Genomic DNA, 20,262 nt, shown 5'->3' with positions numbered 1-20,262 from the left:
GACATCAGTCCCCTCCCCCTTAAGTCGATAATTCTCCAAAACATATTCGATCGAAATTTCAAAAGATCTATTTTGTTCCACATTGTTGAAAGGCCTAGTATTGGGGATAACAGCCTACATACAGTCCCCAGGATAAGGGCTATAAATTAGGCAATTCACTAATTGTTAACACATAATCTATGTCAGACAGTTTGGAGTAACAAACTGTAAATAAGGAGTGACCCAGCTCAATAGTAACCGAAACTTTAAAAGAACGGAATTCTGATACCAATAAATACATCAAAACAATTGGATTTTTATGCTGATTTTAAATTTATAAGTTACATGTAGCTTAGTCATACTCTTAAAAAGATACAAGTCCCCCTTCCCTTTTAAGTGACCAAAAAATTAGGGCACCTAGGGCCCCTCCCACGCTCATTTTTCCCCACAGTCACTGGATCAAAATTTTGAGATAAAAAAAAAATTTGAGATAAAAAGTTTGCTCAGAAATGTCGAAATTTCTAATAACTATGTCTTTGAGGACGACTTATTTAGTAATTTCAAAAGAGCTAATTATTCTAATTAAATGGGTTTTGTGATTCAGGTGTCTCTCTTAAAGAATTAGAACAAAATTCAACCTTTAGGGCAAAACTCGGGTTTTTTGCAAAGAGACTTGCTTGATCGAAGGGGGTTTTCTAAGACAGGGCAAAGGAATGACAAAAAGTAACACAAGATGAAAGTAAATTCTCCTTTATTTTATAGATGTATTTTTAAGTTTATCCTCCATATCATAGACATATATTTGGAGCGGATGTAATTGTATTAAGTTTTCATTAAAAACGAATGGTAGGTGAAAAAAAAAATTAACAAATGAAATTGCAGAAAATTCGGCTTTGATGTCTACAAATTGAATAACATTCTTTTAACTTATGGTATGCTATTTAATAAACTAGTTAAATAAACTTAAACAATTAAAATCAGTGGAGAGAAATGAGGCAAAAATTAACTAGTTCGTTAAGGAAGTATTCCTTTTGGTTAAAACAAATTTGTATTTTAGGAAGTGACTCAGCCAACCCAGTCCATTCAAAACGTCAAGGAGAAAAACGTCCAGAAAAACAGCAAAAGGTACTGTAAAGTCTGAATTATTATATAAATATTGAACGAAAAGTTTAGAAGCGACATTAATGGGGTCGGAAAGAAGTAATAATGAAGTGATAAAAAAAAGTCAGATGCGTAAAAACAGATAGAATACTTGAAATACAAAATTAATTTAAACAAAGAAAGATGAAAGTTATCGATTGAATAGCCTCTTGTAAGAAAAGTGAGGTTGATGTATAAATAAATTTTGACAAATTATAGCTAGGGTTTGCCGAGTGAGGAAGGAAGGATTGCACTAAAGGGAATTAAGAAGAATACGTATGGAAAATTGAAAAAATATATATATTAACAGGGGTCTTACTTCTTGCTTGAGTGAGAAGGGGGCTTATCAGGGCAAAAAAGTGTTTTTATACATTTAAAAGGTGAGTAGATTACTTGAACAATTTTTAGGAGATTTCTCGAAAAAATATCCTAGTGGTTTTAAAGATTTAACTCAGATTCAGTTAAAAATGAAGCTTATTATAAATAATGTGAACCCAAGAAAAATATTGAAACACGTATCAAAAGATTAGCCAAGGGCGTGGAAGATGCAAAAATCTAAATTTCAGGAACATACTTATACATAATGGTTTTTAATGACGGGTACATGTTAGTTTAGGGTAAATATGTTTGTTTAGTACTGGAGCATTCAGGAGTAAGCCCAACACTTTTATAATCTTATACACTCTAGTCTGCTATTCAAAAAATTGCCGTCAGTCGGGTACTCAAGACAATCCTACCCAATTCCTTTTTAAAACATCAGAGATGTCCTTCATCATCTTAGCTTTGAAATATTCTAATTTTAGTTCGCAGACTTTTCTTCCTATTCTTCCAATATTTTTTTAAGCCAGAGTAATATTTTATGTAATACAATATGTTATATAATCTAATCGAAAATTTATAAATTAATTAATTTTCAAGGTTATTTATTAATATTTTGAATCTCCGTGCAGAGGATAACTAATTCGTAATCAAACAGTTCGTGGTAACGAACTGTAGTAAGGAGCGACCCGGCTCAATAGTAAACAAAACTCTAAAAAATGGAATTTCGATGCTAAAAGATATATCATAAGAATCGGATTTTTATGTTGATTTTAAATATGTAAGTTTCATCAAATTTTGTCATTGTCATCAAAAGTTACGAGCCTGAGAAAATTTGCCTTATTTTGTAAAATAGGGGAAACACCCCCTAAAAGTTATAGGATATTAACGTAAATCACACCATCGCATTCAGCGTATCAGAGAACCCTATAGAAAAAATTCCATGGTCCAGTCTACAAAAATGTGGGATTTCAGACAAATCACGTGGGAAGACAAATCACGGTGCGTGTTTATTTTTTTTTATTTTTTTTTTCCAGGGGTCATCACATCGACCAAGTGGTCCTAGAGTGTTGCAAGAGGGCTCATTCTAACGGAAATAAAAAGTTCTAGTGAACTTTTAAGTGAACAAAAAAATTGTAGGGCACCTAGGCCCCCTCCCGCGCTCATTTTTTTCCCAAAGTCAAGGGATCAAAATTTTGAGATAGCCATTTTGTTCCGCATACTCGAAAACCATACTAACTATGTCCTTGGGGATGACTTACCCCCTACAGTCTCTGGGGGAGGGGCTGCAAGTTACAAACTTTGACCAATGTTCAAACAGTTCGTGGTAACGAACTGTAGTAAGGAGCGACCCGGCTCAATAGTAAACAAAACTCTAAAAAACAGAATTTTTGATGCTAAAATATACATCAAAAGAATTGGATTTTCATGCTGATTTCGAATATATAAGTTTAATCGACTTTAGTCTTTGTCATCAAAAGTTACGAGCCTGAGAAAATTTGCTTTATTTTGGAAAATAGGGGGAAACACCCCGTAAAAGTCATAGAATCTTCAAGTTTCAAAAGTTTCAAGCTCCTATCTACAAAAATGTGGAATTTCGTATTTTTTGCCAGAAGGCAGATCACGGATCCGTGTTTGTTTGTTTTTTTTGTTTTTGTTTTTTTTCCAGGGGTGATCGTATCGAACAAGTGGTTGCAAGAGGGCTCATTCTAACGGAAATGAAAAGTTCTAGTGCCCTTTTTAAGTGACCATAAAGATTGGAGGGAACCTAGGCCCCCTCCCGTGCTCATTTTTTCTCCAAAGCCAACGTATCAAAATTTTGAGATAGCCATTTTGTTCCACATAGTCGAAAACCATAATAACTATGTCTTTGGGAATGACTTACTCCCCCAAAGTCCCTGGGGGAGGGGCTGCAAGTTACAAACTTTGACCAGTGTTTACATATAATAATCGCTATTGGGAAGTGTAGAGACGTTTTCAGGGGGATTTTTTTGGTTTTGGGAGTGGGGCTGAGGGGAGGGGGATATGTGGGTAAATCATTCCTTGGAGAAATATGTCGTGGGGGAAGAGAAATACAATGGAAAGGGCGCAGGATTTTCTAAAACTACTATAAAAAAAAACAATAAAAAAATAAACATGAAAAAGTTTTTTCAATTAAGGAGAAAGTAAGGAGTAGCATTGAAGCTTAAAACGAACAGAGATTATTACGAATATGAGGGGCTCTAAATATACTTTAGCATAAATAGCGAGGTATTTAGGAGGAGATAAATACCTCGCTTTTTATGCTAAAGTATTTTTAGTAATTTCAACTATTTACTCTACGGCCTTTCTGATTCAGGGGTCATTCTTAAAGAATTGAGACAAAACTTACGATTTAGTGTAAAGCGCGAGTCATTAACGAGGGTACAAACCCCCTTATATACATAGTTAAAATATAAGAATATAAAAGTTTGTTACGTGAGTTAATTCTTAAGTTACGTATATTTTTTACTAATAGAAACGCTAGTTAAAAATTAAAAGTTATAGTTGCCTTTTTATGTAACCGCAAAAATTGGAGGGCAACTAGGCCTCCTTCCCCACCCCTTATTTCTCAAAATCGTCTGATCAAAACTAAGAGAAAGCCATTTAGCCAAAACAGGAATTAATATGCAAATTTCATTCTAATAATCTGTTAATCTGATTCAATACAAAAAATTCAATAAGATTGGACAAGTCCTATAGTGGAGAGCCAAAATCAAACATGCATTAATTCAAAAACGTTCAGAAATTAAAGGAAAAAAACTAGTTTTTTCAACTGTAAGTAAGGAGTGACATTAAAACTTAAAACGAACAGAAATTACTCTGTATTTGAAATGGGTTGTCCCCTCTTCAACACCTCGCTCTTTACGCTAAAGCTTTTAATTGTTTTAAAAAGTAGAATTGTGGCAAAGAGTCAAACTTTAGCGTAAAGAGGGAGACGTTGAAGAGGGGACAACCCATTTCATATACGGAGTAATTTCTGTTCGTTTAAAGTTTTAATATCGCTCCTTACTTACAGTTAAAAAAACTAGTTTTTTGTTCCTTTAATTACATACAGTAATGATTATTGGGAAGTGTACCGACGTTTTCAGGGGGATTTGTTTTTGGTTTGAATGTGGGGTTCAGGGGAGGGGGTTATGTGGGAGGATCTTTCCTTGGAGGATCATTTCATGGGGGAAGAGAAATTCAATAAAAAGGGCGCAGGATTTTCTAGGATTACTATAAAAAAAAACAATGAGAATATAAACATGAAAAAGTTTCTTTCAATTGAAAGTAAGGAGAAGCATTAAAACTTAAAACGAACAGAGATTATTACGCATATGAGGGGTTCTAAAAATACTTTAGCATAGAGAGCTAGGTATTTAGGAGGAGATAAATACTCCGCTATTTATGCTAAATTATTTTTAGTAATTTCAACTATTTATTCTACGGCCTTTCGGATTCAGGGTCATTCATAAAGAATTGGGACAAAACTTAAGATTTAGTGTGAAGAGCGAGGTATTAACGAGGGGACAAACCCCCTCATATATATAATCAAAAATATAAGAATATAAAAGTTTGTTACGTAAGTTAATTCTTAAGTTACGTATATTTTTTACTAATAAAAACATTCGTTAAAAATTAAAAGTTCTAGTCGCCTTAAGTAACCGAAAAATTGGAGGGCAACTAGGCCTCCTTCCCCACCCCTTATTTCTCAAAATCGTCTAATCAAAACTAAGAGAAAGCCATTTAGCCAAAAAAAGAATTAATTTGCAAATTCCATTTTAATAATTTATGTACGGAGAGCCAAAATCAGACATGCATTAATTCAAAAACTTTCAGAAATTAAATAAAAAAACAAGTTTTTTGAAATGAAAGTAAGGAGCGACATTTAAACTTAAAACGAAAAGAATTTACTCCGTATATGAAAGGGGCTTTTCCTCCTCGACTCCCCGCTCCTTGCGCTAAAGTTTGATTCTTTCTCGCAACTCTACTTTTTAAAACAATAAAAAACTTTAGCGTAAAGAGCGGGGCGTCAAGGAGGAAAAGCCCCTTTCATATACGGAGTAATTTCTGTTCGTTTTAAGTTTTAATGTCGCTCCTTACTTTAATTTCAAAAAACTTGTTTTTTTATTTAATTTAAAATGTATAAATCAAATGAACTTGTTGATTGTCCTCCTGATGTCTTATTGTCAATTGGAAAATATTAGGAGGGGGTATATGTTATTTTGCTGTTCTGATGTATTCGGTTTAATATGTGCCATAAAGTAACAATCACTGTTTTCATTTAAAATAGATACTTTTTTCGCTTTAATATGCCAAAAAAATTTACTTTGTGTTTGAGGGCATTGTAGTTTATGAATTGAAAGAAGCTTAGAATGTATGTAGCAAAATACCCCATTGAACAGGTTCTAATTCTCGCAAAACCCAAAACTCGCTCATCAAGCAATTTCATTACCTATTTGACACTGCCTCTTACGAGAATTATTGTTTCAATATTTGATCTTCTTTTGCTACAGAATAATTTTATTTATTTTATTAATTACAGCGGCCAGATTCATTTTAAAACCGCCATTCAACTGACTGCTTTAGCTGATAAAGAAAGCGATATAGTCCAGCAATTCATATTCTACTTGAAGGCTGCGATGCATTTTGTTGTGGCTGGACTATTTATAGACCATCCAGGTACACCATGCAGTAAAGAAGCTCAAAGTAGCTACAAGGAAGCAAGAAAATTGATCAAGTAGGTTTTTTCTTGTTAACTTTCTGCCAAATTATTTCTAAAAGGAGTGAGCACCATTTACATAATTGCCTGATGAGTCAAAATTATGTTCTCTAGTTATAAGTGTTTTTTATTTTATGTAATAACTAGCCGTAAAGCTGACTGATTGCTAAAAATAATGGGAATTATTTTACAATTCAAAACCAAATTACAGATTTTGTAACTTAAAAAAAAAGAACAAATAATCTCTGGCCAGTGGATCAAGAACTATTCAACTGAAAAAGTAAGACCTTGAATTTATTATCCTTGGATATAAAAGAACTTGAAGCAACTGGCCTTTGACTGATAGAGCACAACTTGCAATTTTACCACATGAAAAAGTAATTGTTCCCAGCTTTGCGGATGACACTCATATAACTGTGGCTGCACAAACAGGAATTCAGTTGTTGAGTCGTATTAGTTCTTGTCTGGAGTTTGTACAAAAGTGGATGAAGCTTAATAAGTTAAATTTGAATTATAGTAAATCTTGCTTTTTATTGTATGGTAGGAGCTCAAATTATTACCCTTGGATAGACAGACTTAATATTGCTGATATAAGTACTTTAAGAACAAATTGTAGCATTAATTGATGAATGTCTCAGTTTTTGAGAACATATAGATTATATTAGTCTTAAACTCGCTAGGAATGTTGGCATTTTAAAAAAGCTGAAGTACAGTTTTCCCAAGAGATATTTTAAGAACACTGTATTATTCCTTAATTCATCCTTATCTGCTATATTGTTGTAATGCTTGGGGTAGTTCATTTCCTTCTCATCTCCATCATATTCGAGTTTTGCAGAATAAAGCGCTTCGAGTGTTATGTGGTGTAGGTTTTAAAGACTCGGTACCAAAGAGGTATATATTGCAAAATCTTGCCTTTAGCAGGACTTATTACTTTTTATCAAAGCCTGTTTATATATAAATATTTTCAAAATTGTTTACCAATATGTTTTAAAAGTATGTTTGAATTAGGAAGTCATGTTCATACACATTCTACGAGACAGTCCGATATAATTCGTCGTCCGCTTGCTATTACCCGTAGATCTCCATTTTCTATTCGCCATCTAGGACCCCATGCATGGAATTGTTTACCTACGACTTTGAGAAACATGGATAATTTCCTTGAATTTCGGCGGGTACTAATTAAAAATAGACTGTTAAATTCTCTCAAGTCACATTGTCTGTTGCTTTCCAGAACAAAAAAATTAGAATTGAACTGGAAACTCTTATACCTAAAATTTTAATCTAAGATATTTCAGGCTTTTGTTTTGGCTCACCACCAATAAAAACATTATGTTTTTTGGGGGGAGCTCTTGTTGTTCCCTTATTTGGTTCTTGATTTCCACTTATTTCGATGCTTGTAACCCCATAACTGCTGTATATTTTAACTATTTATAATTATTATAGCTGTTTTTCTCATGGTTTGAATTTTTTTTTAGATGGATTTCTAAGAAATTTGAAAATCAGGAATGCAGCCAGACTCAAGGAAAATATCTCTCCGTGCTCTTGGTCTTGAGGTACTGTACAGTTTTTGGTAGTAAATGTACAATTTACATTAATATAAACCTGGAGATGTTTTTTTTAGCTATATAGATGAATCCATAAGAAAAGGCTAAGAAAATAGCTAGTGGTCTAAATGTGCGTAAGGCTCGTCTCAACACGTCTTGTGTTTTTGCATCATTCTTAAAGAACGACTGCATAAAGAACTAAGAAACAACTTCAAACCTTACCGTAAAGTTTGGGAGAATCAGTAGTGATTAGCCTCCCATGATTTACAAAATAACTTATGTTCATTATAAGTTTTAACACTTCTCTGCACCTTCATTTGAGAAAAACTTGTTATATTTTAGATTATATTTTCAAACACCCCTAAAACTATACTCTTAACAAAAAAATTTGCCTTCTCTCAGAAATATGTTTTAGTTTTGCTTCTTACTTTCAGTTGAGAAAAGTATATTAACGTTTAATATGAAATAAAAGTATTTGGAGTCTGACAAACTTCACCAGCATCCACAATTTTTTGGGGAGGTTTGAACACAAAGTGAGTCAAAAGCTCGTTCCTTATTCAGAGTACAATCTCCTCAAGTTAAATGCATAAAGTTATCCTGCATGCTTAAAACAAGGCTCTCTTAGATATCAAAAAGAGCATTACCCTCCCTCGCCTGAAATATTTGACATTTAAGCTTGTTTCATAATTGTTCATGTGCAATTATGCATCACTGATCATGGTTTTATAAGAAATAAAGGCAGTCAAAAGTAGTAAGATGAATCAATAAAATAAATAATAACAAATTATTATTAAAAGAATGTATAAATAATACAAGAGACAAAAGTATATTAGAAACTAAAAAAAAACAACATATATCCTCCCTCCATTCACCTCAAATATTTTACATTTAAGTTTTCATCATAATCGTCGATTTGTAATTACACAGGGTTGGCTCGAAGCATACAGTCTAAGGGTAATGCGATTCCCTCATTGAAACGACTTCTAGATCCTTTTATACGACTCATGAACATAATTCTGAATCTAAGACTTTGTCGACGGTCTTTTCCTTGACTTCTGCTGAAATTAAGTCAATGCAGTCGCTCTGGAAGATTCTGCATAAATCGATCAATTTTTATGGTCTATAACTGGTATCAAGAACTGCCACAAATCTTGCTTAAGTTTATTAATTTGAACAAAGTTACTGTTTTGTTCTTCCTTTCTTTTAAAGGTAATGCCCTGTCTCGCTATGGTCCTTAGAACATCGAAAAGAAAAATTCACAGCTTATCTGTTTGTTTTTTCACCTTTTGCTTGCTGCAAAACCTTAGTTCGAGTAATTTTATCTGTTAGGAAATCCACATGACTGCTGCTATTGACGAAGTGACAAAAATAGACAAAGGGACTTGGTGTGACTCGGAAGAGGAATGAGTTGTCGGTTTTCTTTTCTTCGCCTTTACTTGGTTCTTCATTTTATGCCATTTCCAAACATTATCTTCCATCAAAGCTTTTTCGAATTGGCCTCTCCTGGGACCACTAGAGATAAGGAAATATACGAAGCAGAGGGCTACATCTTTATTGATATTGTATTATATTATAAGATAATCCTCATACCATCCCGAATGAAAACACCACAGTTTTATTTTTGATATTGAAGGATCAACTGGGAATAGGCTACACTTAGGTTTGGTTGATTAGGACCACATTAAATAAGGTATTTCCTTTACTTTTCGCTTGAGATTTCCTTCTCTATTCTTGGACCCTTGCGAACTATACCTTCAATCGTCACTGTAACTTTCGACACCAACTCCTCTAAATGCTGAAATATTACCAAGTTCTTCAGTGCAATCGACTGTTAACTCTTTACATCGATCAAACATAGGAGGAAATGTAGATTTTATTTCCACCAAGATATATCTGGCAAAAGATGCAAAATTCCAGATTCTTGTAGATATGAGCTTGAAACTTCTACAGTAGGATTCTCTGATACGCTGAACCTGATAACATGATTTTGGTTAAGATTCTATGACTTTTAGGGTGTTTTTCCCCCTATTTTCTAAAATAAGTCACATTTTCTCAGGCTCGTAACTTTTGATGGGTAGGAATAAACTTGATGAAACTTATAAATTTAAAATCAGCATGAAAATGCGATTCTTTTGATGTAACTATTGATATCAAAATTTTTAGAGTTTTGGCTACTTTTGAGCCGGGTCGCTCCCTACTATAGTTCGTTACCACGAACTGCTTGAAAACAGTAGATTTTGAGATTTAATATACTTTAACTGAATTAAAAACCTTTAACAGTCATTCAAACTATAATTAACAACAATTTTTTATTTGAGGAGGGGTGCAAACAGGCAAAACCTATTAAATCCTGTTCGGTTTACTTTAGCTTTTCTTTTTGATTGTATATTGAATTCGGAGAAGAAAACAATTGTAAAAGTCATTCACTCGTTACCAAGTGATAACATAATTTCTGAAGAATAAAAAAAATATATATAAAAATTATTCCTTGCAAAGGTGGTCAAATCAAACTCCCCATAAGAATTTGATTCCCCTACCTCAAGCTAATTTTTTTTTGTTCCCGAGATAAGAAAAAAACACCATACATTAATTTATAACTAATAAAAAAGCCAAGAAAAAGTATCTTATAAATAATTCAATTATTTTTTGTAATTTTAATTAATTCGGACCCATTCTTATTTGACGGATTACTTACAATTTATTTGTTTATTTCAGTATGAAAGCTCAAGCCATGCTGGATTTGAATCTGTACAAATCAAAAGATTCAGAGGTGAAGAAAGACGTTATAACGTTAAATGGCCATTTTGCAAATGTAAGATTCAAATTATTGTTAAATTTATCTTATTGTATTTCTTAATATTCATTATTCTCTTTCTCTCTCTCCTTTTCTCTTTTCTGTGTCTCTATTGTACATTATGTGTACTTTTCTCAATTCCCTTCATTATCAAATCGACGGCCTTATTGTCAATAATATGATATGATATTGATTTATTGCCTGCTAAAACTGTGCAAATACAATAGGGGGAAGAGTACGAATAAAAAAGAGATAAAGGTAGCAAATTACAATTTAACACGATTAATATACAACAGAATAAATGACTCAAAATTCAACTATTAAATAAGAAAAGAAAAAAAAAGAAAAAGGCGGCAAAATACAGTTTAACTCAAATATATACAACAGATTTAATACACATAACATTCAACTATTAGAAATTAATTCTAATTGGAAACATACTCTGAAGAGTCACCCAAGGGTGATTTAGAGTCTGGAAATTATTTTTAAAATTAATTACTCTCATAGGGACAGCAACATCTGGATCTATCAGACCAAATCTTTTAATCAATACCGGTTACTGGTCCACGGTGGTAGCCCAAGAAAATACTTAGCATACATAAAATAAATAATGCGCAGCTTTTTCTTATCTGTCTGAGTGAAACATTTCCAAATCGGAAATATGTATTTCTCCGCATACATATGCGGAGATATGTATACAAAATTTGGCAGAACAAATAGATTATATAACTGGGCTAGAATATGACGATTAAATCTTGTCTTATTTGGGACAAGCCTTCCATATGCGCTACGAACTTTCCTGAGGGTGTCATCAATAGCAAGTTCACGCATAACCTTGAGCAATGTACCGATTCGGACTCTAAGGACTCCAAATAGCATGAACTGGTTTGACCTCAGTACCTTTCAGAATGACATACATCATCAGTTGGCACATTATAGTTAAAAAACAGCAGTTCCGTTTTCGTTGGGTTAAACCAATGGCTGATTTAAGAATATTCATTCGTTAAACCACTGAAACAACTTATTATTCCTTGTAGACTCCTTCTAATATTTCAAACTAATATCTGCATAGCTAATGAGCGACACATCAATCCCATAAAGAAATGCATGTTGTTGGGGCTTTATATTATGCATCAAGAGCTATTGAACAAATCTGGCGAGTTCACAGCCCCTTGCCTTATACCCTACTTTACTGGTATATTAGACTCAACTAGTACATCACAATTTACATTTTTGCACTTTATTCTAACTCAAAGTGAACTATACATTGAGTCAAAGGCCTTTGTAACACATGCTTGGACTCCTCTTTATGCTGACGGAAGCAGAATCTGCTCACGAGTGGATGAATCGAAAGCACGAGGGAGATCGTGTCCTGCCAGGACAAGAGAATCATTATTACTTTCTGCGTCCACCAATACAGAAACTAATGAATAGAGCGAATGATCACAAACGAGCAATGTTTTATATCACGTTATATATTATGTTATGAATTGATTATGTTCTCATAAAGGATGTTTTTTTGGTTTACTTTATTTAGGTTTTTCGTTTAACTACTTTCCACCCCAGTCCCTTCTAGTTATCTCTTTTTTTTCATAAATCTATTTGTCTTTGATTTGGCTTTGATATGATTCACCACGACTTAAAGTGATTAATAGGATTTGAATAGTAAAATCACACCTGTGCTGTTTTTAGTATATAAGTTCCACATTAGTCCAAACTCACGCAATAATCTAACAATTTAACGATTCAAAGGAATTATTGCAATTTAAAGGTATATTCTTTAAAAAAGCTGGATATTTGTATTCTTACGATTTGTCACATGGATATACTTGAGTTTTGCAGTCATATTTGGTAATGCAACTATTAATACAACTTTTTTTCATAAAGAAATATCTCAAATCAAAACCTGTTATTTGCAATTTCCACAGTTTTGAGTTAAATATTTCAAACATATTCATTAGTTTCTACCGTATTACATATTTAAGTTCAAGTGTTTCTTTAATATATTCTTTGTTAATTGAATATGTTAGGAAGGAGCGATGCAGCTCAATAACAACCGAATCTCTAAAAAAAAAGTCTTGATAACAGTAGATACATGAAAAGAAATGAATTGATTGAATGAATTGAAATGGATGAATTGAATTGATTTTTGTTCATAATGTTTAAAAAAGTTACGGGCCTGAGAAAATTTGCCCAATTTGTGAAAAAGGAAGTACCCATCCCCGAATCATCAAATGATCTTAATGAAAATTACATCATGAGATTCAACATACCAGGGAATCCTACTGTAGAAGTCTCAAGATTTTTATGTACGAAAATGTGGAATTTTGTCTTCTTTGTCAGAAGAAAGATCACGGACACGTGTTTATTTGTTGTTGTATTTTCTTTTTTCCCCAGGAGTGATCATATCGAACCAAAAATCGTAGAAGATCGGGAGAGGGCTCTTTTGATTAGAAACAAAAGTTCTAATGCCCTTTTTAAGTGACCAACATTATTGGATGGAAGTTAGCCCCCCTCCAACACTCATTTTTCTCCAAATCACCCGCTCAAAATTTTGAGATGGCCATGTTTTCAGAACAGTCAAACGACATAATCTTTAAGGATAGCTTAACCCCCCTCACAGTCCCCGGGTAAAGGCCGCAAGTTATGAACTTCGCCCGTTATTTTCATATAGTATTGGTTATTGAAAAGAATACTAATATTTTAAGGTGATAAATTTCTGGTAGCAGGGGGTACGTGGGAAGATTTTTCAATGGAGTAATTTGTCATGGTGGATGGGAATTTCCCATGGAGGGGGAGTCGGATTTCCTAGAATTATTTGAATAAATGATAAGATAATAAATAAGAAAACAAGTTTTTTCAACTAAAAGTAAGGAACAACATTAAAACTTAAAAGGAAAAGAAATTATTACTTATACGAGGAGGGGTGGCTACCTCGTCTATACCTCGCTCTGTAAGCTAAAGTTTTTTAGCATCTTCTGAAGGACTTTTGATTCTAATTAAAGTCTTTGTAATTCAGGAGTCATTCTTAAACAATTTCTGCTCGTTTCAAGTTTTAATACTGCTCCATGCTTCCGGTTAAAAAAACTTATTTCGTATTTATAGCCTTTGCCTTTATATATATATATATATATATATATATATATATATATATATATATATATATATATATATATATATATATATATATATATAAATGAATATCAAACAGTTCGTGGTAACGAACTGTAGTAAGGAGCGACCCGGCTCAATAGTAACCAAAACTCTAAAAAATTGAATTTTGATATCAATAGCTACATCAAAAGAATCGCATTTTAATGCTGATTTTGAATATATAAGTTTCATCAAGTTTAGTCTTACCCAACAAAAGTTACGAGCCTGAGAAAATTTGCCTTATTTCGGAAAGTAGGGGGAAACACCCCCTAAAAGTCGTAGGATGTTAACGAAAATGACACCATCAGTTTCAGCGTATCAGAGAACCCTACTGTAGAAGTTTCAAGCTCCTATCTACAAAAACTTGGAATTTTGTATTTTTTGCCAGAAGACAAATCACGGGTGCGTGTTTATTTGTTTGTTTTTTTGTTTTTTTTTTTTTTTTCCCAGGGGTCATCGTATCGACCAAGTAATCCTAGAATGTCGCAAGAGGGCTCATTCTAACGGAAATGGAAAGTTCTAGTGCCCTTTTTAAGTGACCAAAAAAATTGGAGGGCATCTAGGCCCCCTCCCACGCTCATTTTTTTCCCAAAGTCAACGGATCAAAATTTTGAGATAGCCATTTTGTTCCGCATAGTCGAAAACCATAATAACTATGTCTTTGGGAATGACTTACTCCCCCACAATCCCTGGGGGAGGGGCTGCAAGTTAAAAACTTTGAACAGTGTTTCAAACAATTCGTGGGAACGAACTGTAGTAAGGAGCGACCCGGCTCAATAGTAACCAAAACTCTAAAAAATTGAATTTTGATATCAATAGCTACATCAAAAGAATTGCATTTTAATGCTGATTTTAAATATATAAGTTTCATCAAGTTTAGTCTTACCCATCAAAAGTTACGAGCCTGAGAAAATTTGCCTTATTTTGGAAAATAGGAGGAAACACCCCCTAAAAGTCGTAGGATCTTAACGAAAATGACACCATCAGATTCAGGGTATCAGAGAACCCTACTGTAGAAGTTTCAAGCTCCTGTCTACAAAAATGTGGAATTTTCCATTTTTTGCCAGAAGACAAATCACGGGTGCGTGTTTATTTGTTTGTTTTTTTTTTTTTTTTTTTTTTTTTTTTTTTTCCCCAGGGGTCATCGTATCGACCAAGTGGTCCTAGAATGTCGCAAGAGGGCTCATTCTAACGGAAATGAAAAGTTCTAGTGCCCTTTTTAAGTGACCAAAAAAATTGGAGGGCATCTAGGCCCCCTCCCACGCTCATTTTTTCCCAAAGTCAACGGATCAAAATTTTGAGATAGCCATTTTGTTCAACATAGTCGAAAATCATAATAACTATGTATTTGGGGGTGACTTACTCCCCCACAGTTCCTGGGGGAGGGGCTGCAAGTTACAAACTTCAACCAGTTTTTACATATAATAATGGTTATTGGGAAGTGTACAGACGTTTTCAGGGGGATTTTTTTGGTTTTGGGGGTAGGGTTGAGGGAGGGGGCTATGTGGGAGGATCTTTCCTTGGAGAAATATGCCATGGGGGAAAAAATTCAATGAAAAGGGCGCAGGACGAATCTGGTCACGTTAGAAAAAAACGTCAAATTCAGAGCTTAATATACAACGCTGGGTGTTCGGAGCCTCTCTATTATGGAGTATAATTTGAAAATAACACAACTATACGAGCGATAAAACATATATACCACAACCATAACTTAACTAACGAAAGAACTGCTAAGAGATAACACAACTATAAAGCGAAAACAGGTGAAAACTAACGGGAAAATAAACGAACTAAGAGGTGGAAGGGGCCCAGAGAAAAAATATAATCCTTTTTCAATTTTGAGCCTAACTTCCGCAAAGGAGTAATAATGTCAGAAGCCCCGAAATACCGAATTATTTTCTTTTCAAACAGTTCGTGGTAAAGAACTGTAGTAAGGGGTGACCCGGCTCAATAGTAAACGGAACTCTAAAAAACGGAATTTTGATGCTAAAAGATACATCAAAAGAATCGAATTTTCACGCTGATTCTAAATATATAAGTTCCAATCAATTTAGTCTTTGTCATCAAAAGTTACGAGCCTGAGAAAATTTGCCCTATTTTGGAAAAAAGGGGGAAACATCCCCTAAAAGTCATAGAATCTTAACGAAAATCACACTATCGCATTCGGCATATCAGAGAACTCTATAGCAAAAATTTCAAGCTCCTATCTAAAAAAATGTGGAATTTCATATTTTTTGCCAGAAGACAAATCACGGGTGCGTGTTTATTTGTTTGTTTGTTGTTGTTTTTTTCTTTTCCCCAGGGGTCATCGTATCGACCAGGTGGTCTTAGAGTGTCGCAAGAGGGCTCATTCTTACGGAAATAAAAAGTTCTAGTGCCCTTTTTAAGTGATAAAAAAATTGGAGGGCAAATAGGCCCCCTCCCACGCTAATTTTTTTCCAAAAGTCAACAGATTAAAATTTTAAGATAGCCATTTTGTTCCGCATAGTCGAAAACCATAATAACTATGTCTTTGGGAATGACTTACTCCTCCACAATTCCTGGGGGAGGGGCTGCAAGTTACAAACTTTGACCAGTGTTTACATATAGTAATGGTTATTGGGAAGTGTACAGACGTTTTCATGGGGATTTTTTGGTTTGGGGAGTGGGGTTGATGGGAGAGGGCCTTGTGGGAGGATCTTTCCTTTGAGGAATATGTCATGGGGGAAGAAAAATTCAATGAAAAGGGCGCAGGATTTTCTAGCATTACTATAAAAAAAACAATGAAAAAATAAACATGAAAACGTTTTTTCAAATGAAAGTAAGGAATAGCATTGAAATTTAAAACGAACAGAGATTATTACGCATATGAGGGGTTCTAAAAATACTTCAGCATAAAGAGCGAGGTATTTAGGAGGAGATAAATTCCTCGCTCTTTATGCTAAAATATTTTTAGTAATTTCAACTATTTATTCTACGGCCTTTTTGATTCAGGGGTCATTCTTAAAGAATTGGGACAAAACTTACGATTTAGTGTGAAGAGCGAGGTATTAACGAGGGTACAAACCCCCTCGTACACATAATAAAAATATAAGAATATAAAAGTTTGTTACGTAAGTTAATTCTTAAGTTACGTATATTTTTTACTAATAAAAACGTTCGTTGAAAAATAAAAGTTCTAGTAGCCTTTTTAAGTAACCGAAAAATTGGAGGGCAGCTAGGCCTCCTTCCCCACCCCTTATTTCTCAAAATCGTGTCATCAAAACTAAGAGAAAGCCATTTATCCAAAAAAAAATTAATATACTAATTTCATTTCAATAATTTATGTGCGGAGAGCCAAAATCAAACATGCATTAATTCAAAAACGTTCAGAAATTAAATAAAAAAAAACTAGTTTTTTTAACTGAAAGTAAGGAGCGACATTAAAACTTAAAACGAACAGAAATTACTCCGTATATGAAATGGGTTGTTCCCTCCGCAGTCCCTCGCTCTTTACGCTAAAGTTCGACTCTTTGCCACAATTCTACTTTTTAAAACAATTAAAAACTTTAGCGTAAAGAGCGAGGGACTGCGGAGGGAACAACCCATTTCATATACGGTGTAATTTCTGTTCGTTTTAAGTTTTAATGTCGCTCCTTACTTTCAGTTAAAAAAACTAGTTTTTTTTTATTTAATTAATATATAAACGAATATATAACGAATATTCTTTCTTTCAGTCTTCTCAAATGGCTGCACCAGTTCCACTGTCAACTTACTCAGCTCTATTGAGGCATCATCATAATGTTGGTTTTTTGCAAACATCATTTGATCTTTGGGATCAAGCAGATGAGATGGTTTTCAGAACTCATTCTGAAGGTGAGTGCATCTTGTTTTTATTTAATAAAAAACAAGTTTTTTTTTTAACTACAAGTAAGGAGTGACATTAAAACTTAGACGAACAGAAATTATTCCGTATATGAAAGGGGTTGGCCCCTTCTCAACGCCCTGCTCATTACGCTAAAGTTTGAGTCTTTGTCACAACTCTACTTTTTAAAACAATAAGACAATTGGATATATAACTTCTATGTTTGTGTATTTTTATTAGTGTATTAGGGGGGATCACGCCTCCTCAATACCTCACTCTTTACACTAAAGCTTGAATTTTGTCCCAAATCTTTAAGAATGACCCCTTAATCACAAAGGAAGTAGAATTAATAGTTGAAATTAGTAAAATTACTTTGGCGTAAAGTGCAAAGTAGGCCTATTGTAGATGAGACGAACTCACTTACATTCGTAATATTTTATGTTCGTTTTAAGTTTTAAAGCTGCTCATTGCTTCCAGTTGAAAAAGAACTATTTTCTCATTTTTTTTTTAAATAATGCTAGAAAATCCAGTGCCTCCTTCATGGAAATTCTCTTCCCTCATGATAAATTCCTCCATAGAAGGATCATCCCACCTAACTTCCTCCTTCCTACTCACCCCAACAAGAAAAATTCCCCCTGAAAACGTCTGCACACTTCATAATAACCATTACTATATGTAAACAATGGTCAAAGTTTGTAGCTTGTAGCCTTTCCCCTGGGGACTCTGGGGGATTAAGTCGTTCATAAAGACACAATTATTAGGTTTTTGACTAAGTTAAATAGAATGGATATCTCAAAATTTTGATCCGGTGTTTGTGGTGAAAAATTTGAGTGGGCCATTGGAGGTTTCCTCCAATTTTTTTGGTCACTTCAAAAGGCAACTAGAACTTTTAATTTCCGCTATAATAAGCTCTCTCATGACATTCTAGGACCACTGGGTCGATACGATCACCCTTGAAAAAACAAAACAAAAACAAATGAACTACTGGGAAAAAACAAAATTTCACATTTTTGAAGGTAGGAGCTTGAAACTTCTTCAATAGGATTCTCTGACATGCTGAATCTGATGGCGTGATTTAAGATTCTATGACTTAAAGTTAGATGTTTCCCCCTATTTTCAAAAATAACGCAAATTTTTTCAGGCTCTTAACTGTTGATGGACAAGACTAAACTTGATGAAACTAATATGTTTAAAAATTAAGAGTTACCAAGAATTGTTTGATAGTGACACATTTATTTTGTGTATTGTCTTCAAAAAGTATTATAGATGATTTCAAATTAGTAATTAAAATTTTTCTTGTCTTCCCTGAAGTTCTATGGACTAAAATTCTAAGGACTAGAATTTACTAGAATAGAAATATGGATTATGCTTCTACGTTTTAATCTATCCCAAATAAGCAATTTTTCTGTTTTTCATATTCCTCAATAGATCTATGTTTCAATTTTTACAAGAATTTTTAATTTTTTGCTGTCCAATTTATGCTACTGTGTCTAAGAATACACTTTAGGTCTTTTCTTCCCTAAAAACTAATGTCCATAATTTTTTCAGACTTTTTTATACAACTTGAACACCAATTTGGATCTCTGACTCTTCATTGCAGTTTAAGAAAACTGGTTCTTTTAGTCTCTACTGCAATTAAGAAAATTGAAAAGGATAGAAAAGGTTGTTCTACAAAGTAACATTGATGCAAAGTAACAAAGTGACAGTGTTGCAAGTGACTTAAAATCTGTGAAGCGGAGTTGCCATAAGAACATTTCACCGAATATTTACCTTTCAATTTGAAAATAATTACAAAATGGAAGTGCTTACTTGCCAAGTGTTTTATTTCCTTAATTTGTATATCTAACTGAAATACGTAATGTGTTTCAATTTTAAGTTTTTTGTGGACTTTTGCGAGCGAATTCTTTATTGCAAGAGATCATAAACGTATTTTTCTAGTTCAAGACGAAATGTTATGTGTATAATATAATGTTATATGTTTATTCCTTGAAGTTTTAATATTTTTTTATTATGAAAGAAAAAAAATAAATAAAAATATTTAAACTCTATTATGTTTCCAGTTAGAGATAGTAATGAAAGAGCAAGGCTGCCTAAGATATTGCTTATATGCCCTTTTGAATACATAAAAATACATGTTTTTTCGTTTGATTGAAACTCACCCTAAACGTTCCAGAAGTTTCACCTTAATATCATCATTAGTTAAAATATCCTTCCGGGGGGTAGCACCAATATTTTCATTGGGGTGAGGGAGGCAAAATTTTATTCCAGCAAAACTGAAGAAAAGTTACCATTTACCGAAGACGCTTTTAGGTTAAATTCAATACATTCACAATACATAATAAACATAAGATTCAGTAATAGTGATCAAGCTTTTACTATAATGATCAGTAATTAGTTACTACAGGTGACAGTAGTATAGTTTAAAATTTTGCGTGGACTAAGGTAAATTTCCTATAAATCCGGCTTTTTTGAGCAGCATTCATCGCAAATTTTGCTGAGCCTACCTCAGCTTTCAGCCTCAGCCTCAACCTAATAAATACGTACCCGTTATCTGTCTTCTGGCAAAAAATATGAAATTCCACATTTTTGTAGATGGGAGCCTGAAATTTTCGCTTTAGGGTTCTCTGATACGCTGAATGCGATGGTGTGATTTTTGTTAAGATTCTATGACTTTTATAATAAATTCATATAAATTTTATATGAAATCCGGCTTTTTTCAGCAGCATTCGTCGCAAATTTTGCTGAGCCTACCTCAGCCTTCTACCTTCTCTCCCTCCACTTCCCCAGC

At 33.6% G+C, this 20,262-nt stretch overlaps 1 protein-coding gene across 1 annotated transcript in view; it reads left to right on the top strand.

The window, feature by feature from the left end:
- Positions 1-19,383, top strand: part of LOC136025460 (AF4/FMR2 family member lilli-like) — a 26,565-nt gene extending 7,182 nt beyond the window's left edge. Inside the window, exons 4-9 of the mRNA XM_065701492.1 lie at positions 1,037-1,104; positions 5,984-6,178; positions 7,636-7,713; positions 10,420-10,516; positions 17,347-17,485; positions 19,023-19,383. Of these exons, the coding sequence (XP_065557564.1) occupies positions 1,037-1,104; positions 5,984-6,178; positions 7,636-7,713; positions 10,420-10,516; positions 17,347-17,485; positions 19,023-19,153 (708 nt within the window). The 3' untranslated portion in view covers positions 19,154-19,383. The remainder of the gene's footprint in view (positions 1-1,036; positions 1,105-5,983; positions 6,179-7,635; positions 7,714-10,419; positions 10,517-17,346; positions 17,486-19,022) is intronic.
- The last annotated feature ends 879 nt before the right edge of the window (positions 19,384-20,262 follow it).

The sequence above is a fragment of the Artemia franciscana genome, chromosome 3, assembly GCF_032884065.1.
Source record: "Artemia franciscana chromosome 3, ASM3288406v1, whole genome shotgun sequence".
Classification (NCBI taxonomy): Eukaryota; Metazoa; Arthropoda; class Branchiopoda; order Anostraca; family Artemiidae; genus Artemia; species Artemia franciscana.
The sequence above is the reverse complement of the archived record's forward strand: the minus strand, read 5'-3'. Positions and strand labels throughout refer to the sequence as shown.